General features: G+C 38.5%; 3 protein-coding genes across 5 annotated transcripts; 1 reads left to right on the plus strand and 2 right to left on the minus strand.

Annotated features, from left to right (window-relative positions):
• Positions 1–2,013: 2,013 nt before the first annotated feature.
• pth2 (parathyroid hormone 2) lies at positions 2,014–7,426 on the plus strand. Of its 2 annotated transcripts, XM_038729245.1 has the most exons (4): positions 2,014–2,287; positions 3,119–3,223; positions 3,426–3,605; positions 6,097–7,426. In XM_038729245.1, the coding sequence occupies exons 2-4, from the start codon at positions 3,120–3,122 to the stop codon at positions 6,272–6,274; spliced, it is 462 nt and encodes a 153-aa protein (XP_038585173.1). In that variant the 5' UTR covers positions 2,014–2,287; position 3,119; the 3' UTR covers positions 6,275–7,426. The 2 variants fall into 2 exon arrangements, with proteins under 2 accessions (XP_038585173.1, XP_038585172.1); XM_038729244.1 differs by lacking the exon at positions 2,014–2,287 and having other exon boundaries at positions 2,324–3,223.
• An 81-nt stretch (positions 7,427–7,507) lies between these two features.
• tedc1 (tubulin epsilon and delta complex 1) lies at positions 7,508–12,700 on the minus strand. 2 transcript variants are annotated; one of them, XM_038729242.1, is made up of 8 exons: positions 12,391–12,700; positions 12,103–12,190; positions 10,746–10,951; positions 10,506–10,640; positions 10,164–10,226; positions 9,589–9,675; positions 9,131–9,274; positions 7,508–8,178 (listed from the first exon to the last, which is right to left on the minus strand). In XM_038729242.1, the coding sequence occupies exons 1-8, from the start codon at positions 12,532–12,534 to the stop codon at positions 7,810–7,812; spliced, it is 1,236 nt and encodes a 411-aa protein (XP_038585170.1). In that variant the 5' UTR covers positions 12,535–12,700; the 3' UTR covers positions 7,508–7,809. The 2 variants fall into 2 exon arrangements, with proteins under 2 accessions (XP_038585170.1, XP_038585169.1); XM_038729241.1 differs by having other exon boundaries at positions 7,508–8,181.
• Positions 12,701–13,028: 328 nt separating this feature from the next.
• dnal1 (dynein, axonemal, light chain 1) lies at positions 13,029–18,115 on the minus strand. Its single transcript, XM_038729243.1, has 8 exons — positions 18,046–18,115; positions 17,541–17,579; positions 17,295–17,404; positions 15,875–15,930; positions 15,722–15,777; positions 15,451–15,577; positions 15,113–15,253; positions 13,029–14,455 (listed from the first exon to the last, which is right to left on the minus strand). The coding sequence occupies exons 1-8, from the start codon at positions 18,046–18,048 to the stop codon at positions 14,406–14,408; spliced, it is 582 nt and encodes a 193-aa protein (XP_038585171.1). The 5' UTR covers positions 18,049–18,115; the 3' UTR covers positions 13,029–14,405.
• Between the last annotated feature and the right edge of the window lie 286 nt (positions 18,116–18,401).

Below are 18,401 nucleotides of genomic sequence, written 5' to 3' on the forward strand. Positions count from 1 at the left end.
GTGAGGTGACTCAAGTTTTGTGTCTGAAGCTTGTTATCCTCTGAAACATCATTGTGTTGCAGAGCCATTGTTAAGGAAAGCTGCTTCCTGTCCGCAGGTCATTATTTCCAACAAGGTCCATAATGAGGTCCTTAAATGGTAACCAGCTTCCTGTATGCTAACAAACTGCAGAATCTCCACCACTTCAGCTTTTGTCTTGTTTCCAGCCTTTCTCAATACTGACATACTAACAAGGTGTCTCTGCCGTAGTAATGGCTGAGAGTGTAGTGTTCACCTTTTTAAACTGATTTGTCCAGGAAATATTTACCATGCAGCACCGCCCCTACTACAGAGTATCGGATTTAAGAATGCCTTTAGTTTACAGATGTGTTGGCGTGCTTGTGAAATTAAGCTCAGATGATGGAATTGTTCATTATTTTTATTTTCATTGCTGTGTCTCCTAGATCTATGCAATAAATACATTTGTAGGATGACGTCCAGATCTATTTAAATCTGCGTTAGTTATTCTTTGTTATAAATCCCTCATCTTAGACATATTATTAAGACGTAGGCTAGTAGCCTGTGCTCATATTCCTGCAGGTGGAAAAAACAACTGCGCCAATCAGACCTTTGTAGTTGCAATTAAAAATGCAGTAGAAAAACTGCCATGAAAGTGACAACAAGCATGGATGAAGATGGTATCACAGCCTCTGTGTGGACAGATAATAATGTTTATGGGATGGATAATTTATTCACTACTGATGAATGGTTGGGATAAAATAACTTGAGAAATTGATGGCACTACTTTGGATCAGTATGCTGGTCGGTCACAGTGTGATTACTAACTACCATGGAGAATTTAGTTACCAAATATCAAATACAGTCAAACTTAGTAAGGTCATTTCAAATATTGCTTTGAGTGTAGCTGTGTACATCTGTAGTGGAACAGTATACAGTATGCTCTCATAGAATATTTGAAAATATGAACTGAAAAAAACTGACTATGGCATCTCCTCATACATTTGAAGTATTTCTGTTAAATGGACCTCGAATGTTAAACATGGATTTAACAGCCCAAAAGGTAAACTTGATTTACCAGAATTTTTGAATTGTTATGTTTTAATCATACATTATTACTTGCTGGTTGTTTCTACAAAAGAAGCATGTTACATACAGTAGATCTGCCATTTAGTTTAATACATACCATAAAGTTGTAGCCCTTCATGCTACACTGATTACCGACTACCCAACCCTACCGCAGCAGGCAGCAGTTTTCAGTGAAAACCAACTGTGCACTACATGCCCAGCAGCAAATGGCAGATAAAGACTGTTAGCAACTAGCTAGCATAGCATTTAGCAGCTAAGGAGCCAGATATTTCTCTCAGGAGTTGGTGAAGACCAAAACAGAGCTAAAAGGAGAGTGAATAATGGATTTACAGTAGGTTCACTTAGGGGTGTACTCACTTTTGTTGCCAGCGGTTTAGACATCAATGGTTGTGCAATGTGTTATTTTGAGGGGACAGCAGATTTACACTGTTATACAAGCTGTACACTCACGACTTTACATTGTAGCAAAGTGTCATTTCTTCAGTGCTGTCACATGAAAAGATATAATCAAATATTTACAAAAATGTGAGGGGTGTACTCACTTTTGTGAGATACTGTATATATTTCTGCATAGACAAATTGAGACAGTAATGCCTTTGTCTTGGAGAGAAACAACCTGTGTTCGGTTGGCACGTATACACACACAAGCACTATAACGATTTTCAGTAATAAGATGGTGGGCTCTCCACAACAGCGCCATGACTAAGAGTCTTTGAAACAGGACACTAACAAGCTAACAGCACTTCCACTAGGGCTGTCCTCTTGTACGTTAAAGTCAAAGTTGGTTTCATCTAGAGAAGGGTGTGTATGCTTGTTTATATGTGTGGGTGGGTTATGGAAGTCAGGGAGGGGTTAAAGCACTCCATTCCACGATATATAAGTATGTATGACGAGAAACTGTTTTCATCCACCACAGACCTGCAGAAATCCACTTGCAGAAGCAGTCAGCAGTGGAAACACAAAATAGCACGAGTGGAAATCCAAGTTTTTATCCAAACTTCTTTGTATTTAAATTACATGGTAGATAGTAAGCAGCAACAAACAGAAGGTACCTGGCTGCACAAAGTCGTTTCTGTTGCTGTGGTTAGTGGTTTGCCCTGGAACATTTATCTGCTTGTGTGACGTCTGACCCTTAACCTCTGAAGTCCAACCTTGAGAGTCTGCTCGCTCGTACAGACAGAGCAACACCACTGAGAAGCAGGTAAGAAATGAGCCAACAACCAGTATAGTAACTTTAAAAAGTCCCATAACCAATAACCTTTGCATGAAGCTAATGTTAAAGTTAATCTATTAATATTTTCAGTGGTTTAAGAATGCATTCACAGGAAATCTATTTGTTTTTGAAGAATTAGAAAATAGCGTCTCATTAATTGCATCCATGTTGATGAACCACATACTAAACTTCAAAACAGAAGCGCACTGTTTTGGAGTGCAATCTTTTTATATTTTGCTGGTTATGTATTTGTCTTGTTAAAAATGTCAACAAATGACAAAAGAACACTCTTTGGCTGTCTGGAATATACATGCACAGTCTAAAATGGCTCTTTACAGCAGAGGCGACTTCAGGGTGCCTCAAACATTTGAATTCAGCATCTTTTAAGTTGACAGGTCAATTTCAGTACATCCTCTATTTTCAAAACCTTGGAGAGAGCTCCAAGTGAATTACATAGAAATGATTAAATATTCTAAGCTCATTTTATTTCATTTAAAATATAATGTTTCTCAACTCAAAGGTTGAGAAATTGCTTATTTTCTGCATTACACAGAACCTTGACAAAAGTGAAACAAGCCTAAGAAAAATAATGTAAAGAATCCTCTTTGTACATGCTGGTATAAATAAATGTAACAATAAGGTACACGATGTGAGTTTTTTGTATTTTTTTTTCTTCATAAACATCTCTTTGATTTTTATTAATAAAAGCTGAATTAAGCTTCTATTTCCATTGTTTTATTGTTAACTAGTTTGAAGAATATAAACACACAACTCAGTTAATATGTACTTATTGTCAAGGAAGCATCTTGTATTTCTTAGGATGCCTGAGCTGCCTGCTTTCCCCCGCATGTCCTTCCTGTTGCTTTGCATTCTGGGTATGACCTTGGTGACATCTGGCTTCCCTCAGCCTCGACTACCGCTCAGGTGTGGTTACTCACTAAATCTCATCAAGGCACCATAAACTATGAGTGTTAATGGTTCAATGGTTTTGAGTAAATAAGTACCCAAAGTAACAGACCAATCAACTAACTAGTACCTCTGATACCTAACTTTATTTTCTCCTAGAGTATTTCGTATGTATTCGTGATTACAAAAAATCATTCAGTTAAATCTTCTCTGATTTCAGAAGTCCTGATGATTCAGATGAACCTAAACAAGATGTCTGGGACGTCCTCTTCCCCTCAATCTCTCTTCGTGATTGGAGCATTCAAATGATGTCAGCGCCCAGCCTTGCAGCAGCAACCGACAGCAAGGCAGGACTGATGAGGGAGGCGTGGCTGTTTGCCCCAGAGAGGGCTGAGGCGAGGTAACTGCATCGTGCGGGAAAATGCTTATGGATTCACACCTAAGGGTCCAGTTTCTGAATCGAACCCACGCAGGGATGACACATTGTTTAAATTTTCCAACTGGTCCAGTTTGTTCGCAAAGGCCAGTGGTGGAAATGGCGTTTGATTATTGGTCAAACAGTCAACGGGTTTAAGATGATGTAATGTTGAGACAGTTTTTTGACAATGCTCAACAGTTTGCTGGAATCCATTCTACATTTTATATATATACATATACACACACACACACACACACACACACACACACACACACACACACACACACACACACACACACACACACACACACATACATACACACACTGAGGTATTATATATAAATGTAATATATTTACATATTGAATACCTCAATATGTAAATATATGTATTACAATTACATATATTACAATTACATATATTACAATTACATATATTACAATGTTCTTATGCACCTTCTCTATTAACTCATAAACATTCTCTACAGCCCAAATATTCAGCAGGAGGCATCCCACTTCGTCGTGAGTCCAGGTTTGTCCCGGACTACTCGACAATTTGTAAGCAAACGCACTACTAGTCAACAGTCACCAAAACAGCATAAGAAAAAAAATGTAGTCAATCAAATGACACATATAATATTACACTTCCCATTATTGGTTTGAATGGTGATAATACCAGAAATAAACCGCTCCAGAGTTCACTCGTTGGTTGGTCTGCAGCAGAGTTCGAATCTGGCGTTCGCACTAACCCAAACTAACAGCACCAAGGGAATAAACGCCCAAGGTTTTGGTTCCACCGTCTATTTTCTCTTAAATGGCACCATAACTTACTAAATGAAAATCATGCTGTATTGAAGAAGACTGGAAACTAATAAACTCATTAGGAAATTGTTTACTGAGGGAGTGAATCAGTTGAGAAGTAGGGTCATTGTGCCATTATTGTGTCATTGTGCATTTATTTCGGAACGGAACTGGACTTTTTGCAACCAGAGGAGTCGCCCATGCAGATCGCAGGTTTAAGTTACTTCCACATGGCTTCAATTTTCAGACCCAACAGGTTCACGCTTGGTCTGAACACTCAGTTTTAGATTGTGTCTCTTTAAGCACCCCGTTTCTAAAAGCCCACTTTCTTCTGAATGGCCAATTTCATTAAGGTCTGCAGAGGGGCAAGACCTAGCTGGTACAGCACAGCATCGATGTCTGGAGATAGGGCTGACTACGTGAGATTAGGCCTCACTGATTACAGTACAAAAACACAACTTTATTCAACTGTTTAGGTGAAATAGGGTCATATTTTATGGAGAAAATATTTTCCGGTTTCCCCTCTGATGTCGAACTTTAGGAGATTTACAGAGTTTGTTTGTTAGCAGTTAGTCTAGCCGCTAACTACTACTAATGGTAGTTAGTTAGCTAGTTAGTTCAATTAGCCGTTTTGCTCACTCTGCCCGGACTGGGTGTGTTGGTGTTTGCACCTCTAATATTAGTGCAGAAGCTTTGGAGCACTGGAAGAGGGGAAGAGCCAGCTGATTACATCAATTACAGTTAGCAGTAGTTAGTGGTTACTGTAGCATTAGCAACAAGCTATCTGTCCATAAGGAAACACCAGCAGCCAGAGGGAAAACCAGAAAATACATACCTTTCCTTCCTAACCGTAAAAGCACTTTCTGTGAGACCTACTGAACAACCTCCAGCTCTTGCTCTGCAATGGCATGTCAGCTTTGTGTGGTGTCTTCAGTAGGTATTCAGTGGGCGGGGCCATCTACTGGCTGAAGGGCTGGAGGAGGTCTTATGTTATCCAGATCCCTCCATGACAAAATTAGAGCCAAATCCAAACGCCATCTTTGCCCACACATTTACCGAAAGACTGAGCAAGAGAAAAAGGAGAGAGGATGTTTTTCTCTCATAGTTTGGGAATCTTTAGACACACAGACGCCTATTTATGTTGAAATATATGAAAACGTGGATTTTGTATACTATAGCAACTTTTAATTGTTTGTGGCAAAACCATATTTTCTTATTTTTTATTCCTTTAATCCTTTGCAACCTTTGGGGGGGGGGGGGGCACAGCAAAGGAGGGGACCACACTATGTGTAAATTAGAAAATGTGTATTTTTGTAATTTGGGTGAACTGGCTATTTAAAGAAATAGTCACTTGACCTTGTTGAGAGTTGGATGAGAAAATTCATGCTACTCTCTGAGTAGAAAGGCAAAAAGCGTAATCCCCATAATATCAAACTATATCTTTAAACAGGAAGTCTAAGAGGAAATTTTGGGCTTTAGGGTGCTATGGGAGCCTCAACAAAATCAAGCAGTGCATCTTAAAGTAAAGCCTACATTTCACGTCTCACATTCAGTAAAACAAACAAACAAAACCAATAAAAACCCACCAGCAAAATATTAATATGAATGTGGAGCATCTGGTACCTGACTTGTTTGCTAGTTACTGATATTGAGGTCTTGGTTTGTGTATCTCTAGTGTGGAGAGGGCGTGGCCAGCTGAATGGTCACCTCAGGGTGCTGACATGGTGAAGAGGAACATGGTAGTGGCTGATGACGCTGCCTTCAGAGAGAAGAGTAAACTCCTCACCTCCATGGAGAGACAGAAGTGGCTCAACTCCTACATGCAGAAACTACTGGTGGTTAATTCTTCATGATGATTTCATTTTTACAGCTATTTTATCATGTAATCAAACCATTCTCTGCACCCTGCACTAGCAAAAAGCATTTTAAAGGGATATCCTACTCTGGAGAACAAGATAGTGTAGTTATCAAAAGTCAGTAACACCTGCTGTATTTTTAATATCTAGCCTCTCAAATTTCCCCAAAGGATGGTTAAATTTATCAAAAATTTGGTATTGAACATTGAAATGTGTTTGTTGGTCCTGCTGAAATTAATTTGGTGATGGAAATTATGTTTTTGACAACTGTAGCATGTGTTTGACTCTATATAGTAGTATTGGTTTATGACAGCTGAATTTAATATTATTAGTCTAATAACCAAAATAATTTTAATCATCTGTCTATATATTTAACGTAGTTTAACGTTAGCCAAAAGCAGGATGCAAGTCTTTGTGTTGGTTAGATAAATAGCTGTAAAGGTCCATTTCCACATTTTACAGATACATTTAGATATATCTAGCTTTCAAGTAATTTACATTACATTAGCAGTTTCAAATGTTGTACAATATGCTTGTTTCTCTTTCTTTCCAAGAGTGAGATGAGAAGGTACCAATCTCACACCTGTGTGTTAAGTACTAAGCTGGAGTCAGGATGTGGTTAGCCTAGCTTAGCATCATAACTTAAAGCAGGGGGGAAAGCTAACCTTGTCTCTGTTTAAAGTTCAGAAATCTGCCTACCCACACCCTTGAAGTTCACTTATTATGTTAATTCTTGTTGGTTTAAACTGTACCAAAAGCTGTACTCTCCAGTTGTATCTGGAAACCAGCACTATAACTAGCTATATTAAACCTGTGCAGGTGGACACACATAATTATATTTATGTTTTTAATTTATTATTTACCGTTACTGTGTGTATGGATTAAATTGTTTTTTGTAGACAGGTTTCCCCCTGCTAACAGTCTTGTCCCCAGCAACCTACCCAACGCAACAAGTGTATTTCCCTAAATGTTGTATGTATTCTTTTTTCTTTCCTCTATAAAATGTGTTGTTTAACACTCATACACATTCTGAGGACACAGGACTATTTACTCCACAATGTCTCAATATCTACAGTGACTTTGACTGCTGACCTTGTTCATTTTAGCTGGAACGTCTGTGATGTAGGAATTTAATTCCATTCTGTTACATTCACTGCAAGTCATTTTGTGAACTAGATAAATGTCTAAAATATATATTTTTTAATTTGTAAACATTTACGACAGCTTGCATACATATTATTAGGAATTATTTATTTGCTTTATGTTTAGGTTTTCAGATTTATCAGGTGTCTATTGTCTCATCTGTTTTTTAAGTTAGTAACATTACAAAATGACATATAAACGTAATTATCATTTTCAGCTACAACAAACTGAAGTTGTTGAAAGATGATTTCTTTGAAAACTGCAAGAAAATAGCTGGTTTCCATCCAAATGTCAAGTGAATTTTTGGCAAATTAAAAAATGAAAACTGATATTTTGTTGATTTCTTTTCCATCACACTCATCCCATGCTGACTGAGGATAAAAAAAAATCTATGGTGGTATCAACACCAGTTGGTCCAGTTTGCCAACCATCTCCTGCAGCTGCATCCTACTGGCCAGCCTCTGCCTGTCCCTCCTCTCCAGCAGAAGAGCCTCTGTTTGAAGAAGCAGCTGCTCAGCCTGAGATGCTGGGAGCTCACCTGGAGCCTCGGCCCCGCTGTGGTGGCCCCCTGCTGGGTCGCTGATGTTTCTGACTGGCCTCTCAGTCAGGAGCCTGGCTCGGTAGACCTGGGTGAGGGAGGGCATGGAGGGGAGAGAGGAGAGAAGAGGAGGGAGGGAGGAGGTGTCCGATCCACCCTGCAACTTCTTTACTCTTCTTCCTCTATCCTCTGCATCGCTGTTGCCTCTGCTCTGTCCTTTCTGCTAAAAGATTAAAGGGATTTAGACAGGAACATACAGCAGGAGCACACAAATATCATTACAAACAAGAATAACACTACAGTCAATGTATTACAAAATGTGATACGGAGGCAGAAGTGTTTAAAAGTGGGCTGGGCATCAAAGCTCAATTTCTGTCCTTCAGATTCAAGCCCTCGCCAAACAAGTTCCCACAATTCTGATTACACCTATCACCGCCAGGTAAATCTCTCTGTATACGCAGTGTACAGGAATTTTTAAATCTGCTGTCTGCGGTGGCATTCATACATTGGCACAGCGGTAATGATCATCAAACAGCAATGATTGGTCTGCCAGAGCTGAAGGGGATCCACGATCCGCCACTGCTGTACAAATGGTCAACTGGAGAGAATGTTTATTATTGAGAATTGTTTATTTTGTTTAATAATTGTTAATGTGCTTAGGCAACATTGTATTGTATGCAGTCATGGCAATAACTTGAATTTAAATTGAACTTCTATGACACAATCCTCTCTACATGGCTCTGGGGCAACCATAGTGATGGAGTTGGCTGGTGGCTGAGCCTGTGGCTGAAAAAGAGGCATCAAAGAAACATTTCTGATGCTCCAGATAAAAAAGAAACCTGGCATTCAGAAGAAGTATTACAGTTACGTGGTACTGCTCTTGGATAGGTTGTTATTTGTAAAATATTTGGAGTAGGCTGTGTAGCTGTTACATTAACTCATCATGGGCAGACATGCACAGCGTTAACTGTCACCGCCAAGTTCCACACTGCAGGTTTAAAAGCGAATATGACTCAGTACATGACGCTGTTTTTTTTCCCCATACACCTTCATTTTCAGCAACTTCAACAACCTAATTTCTGTCTGAAGTCTGAAGTCTGACCAAAACCAGTAGGCAGTGCCCTGTAGGAGTGAACACCTTTTGTGTATATTGTGTATTGTGTGTTGCACACCTGTCCTGTGGGCAGTCTCAATAACATGTCCTCCAATTTCTCTAGCCCCCGGTTTCCGTGGTGACACACTCTTCCGCTGCCATTGGGTGCATGTGTAGGCTCCTCGACAACAGGATCAGTCAGATGGCAGTCCACCACACTGTCCTACACATACACATACACACACGTGCTTTGTGTTACATTTTCTGGCACACGTGGCTGCTGCCATCTTGGAGATCACAGAGAGGAGAATTTAGCAAATGTGTTGGCTGGTAGCAATAACAAATAAATAAATAATACACCAGTATCCAAATCCAGTCACCTGTTCTCTTTGGTGTGGATTTGCACATTTACTCTTTCAATGTTACATTATTGTTATTATTACTATATCTTACTAGAATTATTAACCATAATGTTGGAAATTACTTCTGTGTTGAATTGTGCTGTTGTTTTCCTGTGTGTTGTTATGTCTAACTCACCATCCAGGTCCAGAAGACTTTCTCCACCTGTTTCCAGTTCAGATATCCTTCTAGGATGTCACAGAGATGCCGCGTACGAACACAGTCCTATAACACACACACACAACCACACACTATAGTTTTAAATACACCCCAAAGCACATTGTGTTACAGTATAAAGATGTACTCACCGATGGATCATTAACACAACTCTTTTCCATGGACAAAGCTCACTGAATTAACTGTTCAATACTGAATTCTTAAACAAAGTACGCTATAGCGTCCAACTTCACTATTATGATATTGCTACACACTGCTTTTCTTTTCACATAGAACATGTTTCCAAAACCATTACAGCCAAACCCTTGGTAATAAAGTTTCAAATAGACAATCAAGAACACGACACACAAAACTATTTTCTTAACATTTACAAAACCAAAATTATTAGTAAAAGATAAATAAGATAAAAAAAATTAGCACTCATGAAAAAGGGAGTTGTAAACAAATTGTTTTGTTATTTAACTATAACTATTCTATAACAATGAGCAGAGCATAATATTAGCAATACATTTTAATAGCAGCACAAACAGCCTTACCTCCCTTAGCACTGTTGATGTTTGATCAGAAGACACAGAGGAGGGGAGGCTGGCAAAAAAAACCTGACAAAAATATAGATTTCTTGGTTAGACATGATTATAACCTATTCCAATAAAAAAAAATCAGTTCCTTGCATTTAGTATTTTATAAGCATTTGCTGATTTTCTGCAGAAAAGCTACTTGTGTACTTTGGCTACTGTTTGGAAAAGTGACTTCTGTCATTTGCAGTCATCCTGCAATTATGCTGGCAAACTTCTAATCTGTTGAACTTTCCCTTTGCAACGACTGACAGATACAGAACGGTAGCCTGGGGAAAGATGGAAAAGAGAAGATTCTCTCACAGCATGGAGCAAACGAGCCCGCTCTTCTTGCATAGACTGCAGGGTCCGCCCCTGGTATCTCAGACAGCCAATGAGCCACTGAAGTTTCCTCAGAGATCCCGAGTCTAACTGGAACTCATTGGAAAACTGAGGGTCCTACCAAAGAGAGAGAGAGAAAGATTTAAAAGCACACAAATACAAATATACAAAAACAGAATTAAGTTTACCAGTATGATGTGGTGGTACACCCGAGGGACTTACAGGTGTAGGTGTGAGTAGTGTTTTGTCCAGTTGCTGTACTTGCTGTGTCAGAAGTTTCTCCAGTGTTCCTGTAGCGAGCAGCCAGCCCAGCGCCAGGAGGAGGTGTCTGCTGGAAAATCTCCCTCCTTCTCCTTCCTCCCTCCCATACATCCAGTCAGCATGGTAGCCAGTCTGCCAGAGGCCTGCAACCACCAGTTTCCTGTGCTCTGAGGTTATTTACAGACGGAAAAAACACATTCAGTCACCCAGCACGTCCACTTACCTGCAAGGAGCAGCACATCTGTGATTTTGTTCTATTTACTGCTTCTCAGGAAGGTAATCAATGGAACTGGATAAGGTTATTAAAGTGGGTGCATGATCATACAGATGTTTTTATACGTTCGCAGAACCCTTGGTAGCGTCTGTCGTTACGAACCCATGTTGTGTGGACAAGCCTTTCACAAACCAAAGATATGTAGCACAAACATATAAAAGCATACTTACTACAAGGGCTGGGCGATATGGCCAAAATGTTATCACGCTACACACATTTCATAGCATTCGATATCGATAATTATCACAATATACATCAAATCATTATTTCTCTCAGGTTTAAAGGCTGATTTTTGCTCCTGAGTGAAAATTGAAGAAACCAGATGGTTAATTATGTGGTTAAACTTTTCTTTATGGTCAGAACGTTACAAACACTTGATGCCAAACAGTGGATCACTTCACAGATCTGAGGGACAACATTCAAAACAACTTTGATAAAATCTTTTTTAACAATATGATTAGTAAATCTTTTATCAGTCCCTTTTTTTAACAAAATAAATATTTTAATAGAAAACTAACTAAAAGTGCTAATTTGTTTGTGATTCAAATGAATTAAACCAAATATTTACTGACGATATATTGAACATTTATTATATTGTTATTGAGGAAAATTATATTGCGATAATTATCATTATTGTTTTATTGCCCAGCCCTACATATAACTGTCAATGAATGAGATGGGTAATTTTGCATGGACAATGTGCCATTGTCTTTTTTGGGTGATGTACCAATTTCAGACTTTACTGTGATGTGTAAAGAAGAAAAGAGTTAGTTCACAGCACAATCTAGAAAATATCCAGCCGATCTGATGGTGCAGTCAGGGTAGGGACTGTTTAGTGATTTTATGCAGAATCACATCATGGGGATGTCATTTTATGAAATTCTGCTGTACAAATGAATGACTCTGAGAAAACTGTAATTTAAAATGTATAAAATGTGTTTTGTAATGGGATGTTCTCAAATCATTCAAAAAGGGGAAGTCCTGAACAAACGGTCGTAAAATCCATTAACACATCTGGAAAACAAAACAGACAATGTGACTGACCTAACGTTACTGGCTGTGCACCAGCTTCACAGGAAACAACACCAGCTGCCTGAAGGATGTTGGTGAGCAGCTGCCAAAACTGATCCTCCTGTAAAAAAAAAAATCAAGAAACTAGTAACTAAGGTTGTCCAATAACTGAAGTAACATAAAACGTAGATTACTTCCCTCGGACCTGCAGAAATGTACTTAAGTACGGACCTCGAGTAAATATAGTAGATAGACTGTATGAAAAACATTTACATTTAGTTAGGTCCCATCCCTGACAGTGACAACCGATAATCAACGTACCACCTCGAGACCACCACCGAATTTAGCCCGCCTGAAGGTCTCCGGTGCGGGCACAGCTTCCACGCCGAGGGCCGCCAGCAGTCTGCACAAAGCTCCAATCACCTGCTTCACCTCCACACTCACTGCCGCTTTAGTCCGCTGCATTCCAGCCACCGCACACTACACGCATATCACCAACCTTGCTATCCTCTCAGCTATCACACTTAGTCCAGTAGAGACACTTTTAAATTCTGAAAGACATTTCCAATAACATTTCTACCGCTTTGAAGTTGAGCAGTTGATACTTCGCGGCGAAGAAACAACTTCCGGGTACGAGGCCGTTGCCAAGGAAGCGAATGGAGGTTGTGATTGATATCTTAGTTGGCCAATTACAAATGTGATTCTAAAAGAGGTAGGTCAAACTTACTTTTCATTGGTGCGCTTGGTGAAGTGTTTTTATGTATATTTATGTAAATTACATATTATTATTCACATACGCTGTAGGAAAATATTATTTCTTAAACTTTCTGTTTAATAGGGGCAAATCCTGGAGAAGAAATATGCCAATTACACGGCCTTAAGTAAGCTCTTGGTTTGAATTACAAAATCCAGTCCTGTTTTTAATTAATTACCATTATATGAAAGTGACAAGGTTCAGCTTATAACTTCAATTGTATTTATTTAAACTATTAAAATAATTTAAAAACCATAAACATCTTACACTTGTATACACAAACATGCTTAAAATGATTAAAAACATGAAAATAATTTTACACAGACACTGGTCTGGACATGCTACACGCATTAACCTTAGTATCACATCGGAAAGAACAGGAACAATGTGGAAATGTGCAGATCCAAAATGAACCTACAACTGACAGTACACTACATGACCTCAGTATTATATAGTCAGGAAGAACTCAGACAACACAGTACCAAACAAAGCTGTGGACGTGTATTTGGTCATGTACGTTTTCACTCTCAGCTATGTTGACTCCACAGTCCTGCCCAAAGGCTGCTGCAATGTAGCAAGCAATGGTCCCTTCATGCCACATAAGAAGTACAGTACATACTAACTTTCTAACTACCTGAGAAGTCTGTGGCTGGCAATAGGCCCTGATTTCAGTGAATTCCTGAATTCCGATAATAACTAGGAAAAGCGGTATGCTGTTAAGTACCACGGCAAGATGCAACTGTTTGCTGGACTTTTCATTTATGGTTGACACTAAAATGTATCACTCCAAATCACTTTTTCTAACCACTAAGTGTTCCACTTCCTAGTCCAATGTGATATAAATGTGGCATAACACATCTACTCTTTAGCTTTATTTGGCCAGCTCTACATGGTGATGTTATGGTGGGAGGGACAGTGTTAGGTATTTACAGCCAACTCCTTTTAGGCTAGAGAAGGTCCAGGGACATGGACCTAATAATATTACCTGATCAACATCTGGTCCGCACAAATTGTTCTGCTCAATTTTGTGTGTGTGTGTGTGTGTGTGTGTGTGTGTGCGTACTACACTGTGCTTTAGGTCTTGCTAGAAGAACATAGAGAGGCATAGACATCAAGGGCACTCTATGATAAAATTGTAAAGTTTGTGTTTTTGGCCCACAAATGGTATGGTACCACCAATTTCCACAGTAAATTTTTAGTTAACAAGAACATTACAATTAGTTTCAATATCCTTCATAGTTTGACAGTAAAAAAAACATAATGCTGTAAATAGCATTAGGAAATATGAAATCATGTAGTTTCACCTACAGCATAAGCTCTCATCAAAACATCTTCCTGGTTCCAAACCCACAAGACTTGCTGTAAGTATTGCAAATTTTCCCTTTTTGTTTTGCTCGACATTTTTTAACATATATAAATTCTGTGTATTTGTTGGTTATTTTGTGCTTGTCGATCTCCAGCAAAGTCTATGCTGTTGTAAAAAATTGTTTTATATAAAGAAATGCATCATAACAAACCATTCGAAACTTAAAAAAGGGAAGACTCTTAGGGAAAAGAGTAGTTTTGCAGATAGTCGTGCTTCTCAGCTCTCTCCATCTCCCTCATCCTCTACCTGTTTGATGACTGGGATTCCTGGAAACAACAGGAAAAGAAATCACCAATCAGACATTCCCAGCAACAAATTGTTGCTAATATGTGCATTGACAATGTAAAAGTTAGTTGTTGTTTTGTATGGTTTCTCCTATTTATTTCACTGATGTTCCAGCCATTTTGGTAAAACTTACAGTCCATAATTACCTCATCATTTTCCTAGATAATAGTGGGCATGTGTTTTAAAAAATTGTCTATTTAAGTAAATATGTTTCATTATTCATTTAATTTACTTTGATATGTTACATTTATTTGTCAAGGGCCATATTGACCAAACATCAATCTCATTCGAGGAGAAAAGATGCATTGTTCCAGATTTAGATACCAGTTCATCTCCATCTGCAATCTCCCTTATTGGATTTAAACTTTTTATGTAATGTATTTGTTGAACTATATGTTTTGCTGTAGACAAATTTTACAATTTTCTCAGTTGACTTACTAAGAGGCTCTGGCAATTAATTTGATATAAATTAGAATGTACTGGAAATTATGCAGAAATTACAGACCGGTAAATTTCTTTCAACATAACATGTAATCATATGGGAATAGCAAGTTCACTTGTTAAAGGATGACAATAGCTGTAGAAATGCTGAATAACAGCAGACATTCTTAAACACACTGCTGCTAAAACACACTTACCATCTAGTTTCTTCAGATTAGGTAGTCTTTTAGAGGCTTCATCCATCCAGTTTGCCTCAGCTGAATGCTTCTCCTCCAGAGGATTTCCAACAAACACCAGGTCTGCAAGGCATGGCAGTTCAGCTAGCCTCACAAACTCTCCTACACAACACAGAAAAGACACCATTAACCAAATTAAATGGTGCCACATTGAGAATTTTAACACTAATAATTCTATAGCTTTACCCTCAACTAAAGGGACTGTTGCTGAGTAATCACAACATAGTCATTTCCAACCTAATTAGCTGTGTCTATTTCAATTGTAATATGTGTTGACTATGTTTATGAATGTAGCTTACCCCATTCTTTGACCAGATTGTTCGACATGTAGAGGACTCTCAGTTTCTTCATGCATTGGATTCCCTTCAGTTTCTCTATCAAGTTATAAGAAATCCACAACTCCTCTAAATTGTCCCCTACTGCCTCCTGTCCGCGTTCACACACATACACACACACAAAAAGAAAGAAAAAAAGGCAGAAATCAAGAAAGAAGAAAAAAAAAAGGACAATGCTAAAACACTGATTGCAATCAAAGTAGTTTGTGTTAATTCTGTTTCATTTGTAACTTACCAGCCCAGTGAGGGCCTTTATATTATTTCTTCCTAATGACAATATCCTCAAGTTCTCTGGAAGGACACAGTACAACATCACATAACAACACCACATCTCCATTCGTAAGTGTGTTTGTGCGTGGTTGTATGTATTTATGCAGTCAGTACTCACTCAGGCCATTGAGATTTGTTATTTTCTCAATGCAGTTTGTAGACAGAGACAGCTTCCTGTGGAGGATACAGTATGACAACGTATCTGGTATTTGAAGTATGATATACTAGTCCAGTTTAAAACATTGGTGAAGAAACACTATCACTATATTAGCTGCTCAGTTACTTGCTCTTAACTGATCTGCATCAGAAAAGTCTGTTCCGAGGAGCCAGTGAACTGTTGGGAGCATCTCTTATGTCCACTTTTATAGTTTTTGTGGAAAACACCAATATAATTGATCTAATGTAGTATCCAATCATTCAGGTACTTCATACACATTAGAGAGAGTGTGCCGAATTTTAACTTAGCATTTGATTTGACCGTTATCTGATTTGTATCCAGTTATTTTGCTTCACTTGGTTTAGCTGATTGTGTAAATTTCTGTGCAACAAAGCACTAAAGTGTTGTCACTCTGTAAGATACAGCACATGTGTTCGTGTACACAGTCTATGATTGGAACTAAAATCTACACAGTGACCTATCTACATACCTTAGCTGCACTTTTGGATATTTGTAGGATCAAATCATAGCTGCTTTCAGAAGCAGGAAACACAACCTTCTCCTTAGTCCTTTGTGCACTGCCTTACACATTTTCTTAACAAATGTTTTCACAAATATTAACCAAACCCAAACAATTAATTATACTTTGCAACTACTTACTGACTACAATCATTGCCTGCCCTTTTGTGGCAAAAAGCTCACTCCTTTGGCACATACAAATTAAAGCTGAATGGATCCGGTGTTTGATCTAAATAATTGGCACATTGATTGGTAATGTAAATGATTGATAGTTGAAGCCCTGGATATAATATGATACAAACATTAGCCGTTTAAGCTTAAACGCATGTATGTTACTAAATGTAAAAAAGGTGAATACCAGCCATCCATTTTTGCAGAGGTATAAAGCTGTATTTCTCCGGACTCCCAAAAAAGCAAAGCAAAACTGTACACAGGAGGAACGCTGATAAACATGAGTAACTCTCAATTTATACTTTCGAAAGTGCAAAACACATTCTGTACCACATTAACAAAATAATATAATATAGTGCCAAATAATAATGCGTAACAGCTAGTCTACTAAGATAACCACTGCATGTTGGGAGGATTCTTAAATTTGTAGCTGTAGGGGATAAAATGGAATGTGTATGGTCTAGTCAAGACACCCATGTGTCTGTTATAAAAAATTATGTTTCACTCTAAAACTATGTGCCATTGAACTGGGCAGCTACTTGATCCCAAAGACAACAATAAATTAGTTAAACTTGGCTAATCTCATGGTATAACATGACATCAAACTGCATGCAAAAACATAAAAAAGACAACCATGAGTTTGTATCACTCCAGGTTAGGTATGGAAATTGTAAATTTCTACAGGACTCACTCGCAGTTGGTTAGTGTGGAGAGAGAAGCATCCATCTTCTCTATAGGAGGAATCTGACCATACAGTTTTATGGCTTTAGCATCGCTCACTTTTTCCCCTGATTTCTCCTCCTGTACACACACACACAGATTACAACAACTAACTTTATACAACTTCCAGTCACGAATTCTACATACTTGTATGAACATAAATAAATTATTTTATTCCACCGTATTGCATGGCATTGTGTCTGTGTTTGCCACTCACCCATTTGGCCAGTGCTTCTCTCACAGTCGTTGCTTTGGCCTGGAGACATTGGATGGCATTTAATTATACAGGTAGAGGCTGGATTATCGCACCACTGTAACATTAAACACGTTTTTTTAAAGCTATAGACTTCGGATATAAATACTGTTTATTAACTTATGTGAACAGCAATTCGATGTAGCTTAACGTTAGTCCTCCTCCTCCCAGTACATGATTTAGCAGTGGGAAAAACGACAAAATAGGCAGACATCCATGCGCGTTTAGTACTGAGTTGATGTTAACCAGCTATTTAACGCTAGGTTACGCTAATTGACATGTAGGGCTAGCTAAATAGCTAATTAGAAGTTAGCCCACCTAGCTCACAGCGACAACAATACTGTAGGTAAGGCCAAATACAGCCTACACACACGAATATACGGAATGTTCGCGTTTGTGGTACAGTTCAGACCGTATATATTATCTAAAAACCGCAAATAGCAACACAAATGAACCGAGAAACACTCACCATGTTGATGGTTGATGTCTGCTCTGGTTGCTATGGCACTGACAGGCAGCCTACAAGCTGCGCCTGCGCAGTGTAAATGCTTGACCCAGTTCAGAAAACAAAATGTAATTGCAGATGAACAAGATTACAATATGTTGCTTTTTATTATTAATGCTTTATTTAGTATTGTATACGTGGCTGTATATGCTGTGAAAGATTCCTCAGCCATTATCAGAAGTGGGTGAAAATTGGATCAAGGGGTGACAATGACAAATGGGCCCCTATTACTCACTAATGTTGAGCCCCGCCTAGGCTAATAGCCTGTCAATTCAAGTAAATTGTATTTATTCCAGTGTCACAAATCAAAAATTTGCTTC

Source organism: Micropterus salmoides, unplaced genomic scaffold (genome assembly GCF_014851395.1).
Source record: "Micropterus salmoides isolate LMB-PRFRI ecotype aquatic unplaced genomic scaffold, ASM1485139v1 Ms_hic_scaffold_19, whole genome shotgun sequence".
NCBI lineage: Eukaryota > Metazoa > Chordata > Actinopteri > Centrarchiformes > Centrarchidae > Micropterus > Micropterus salmoides.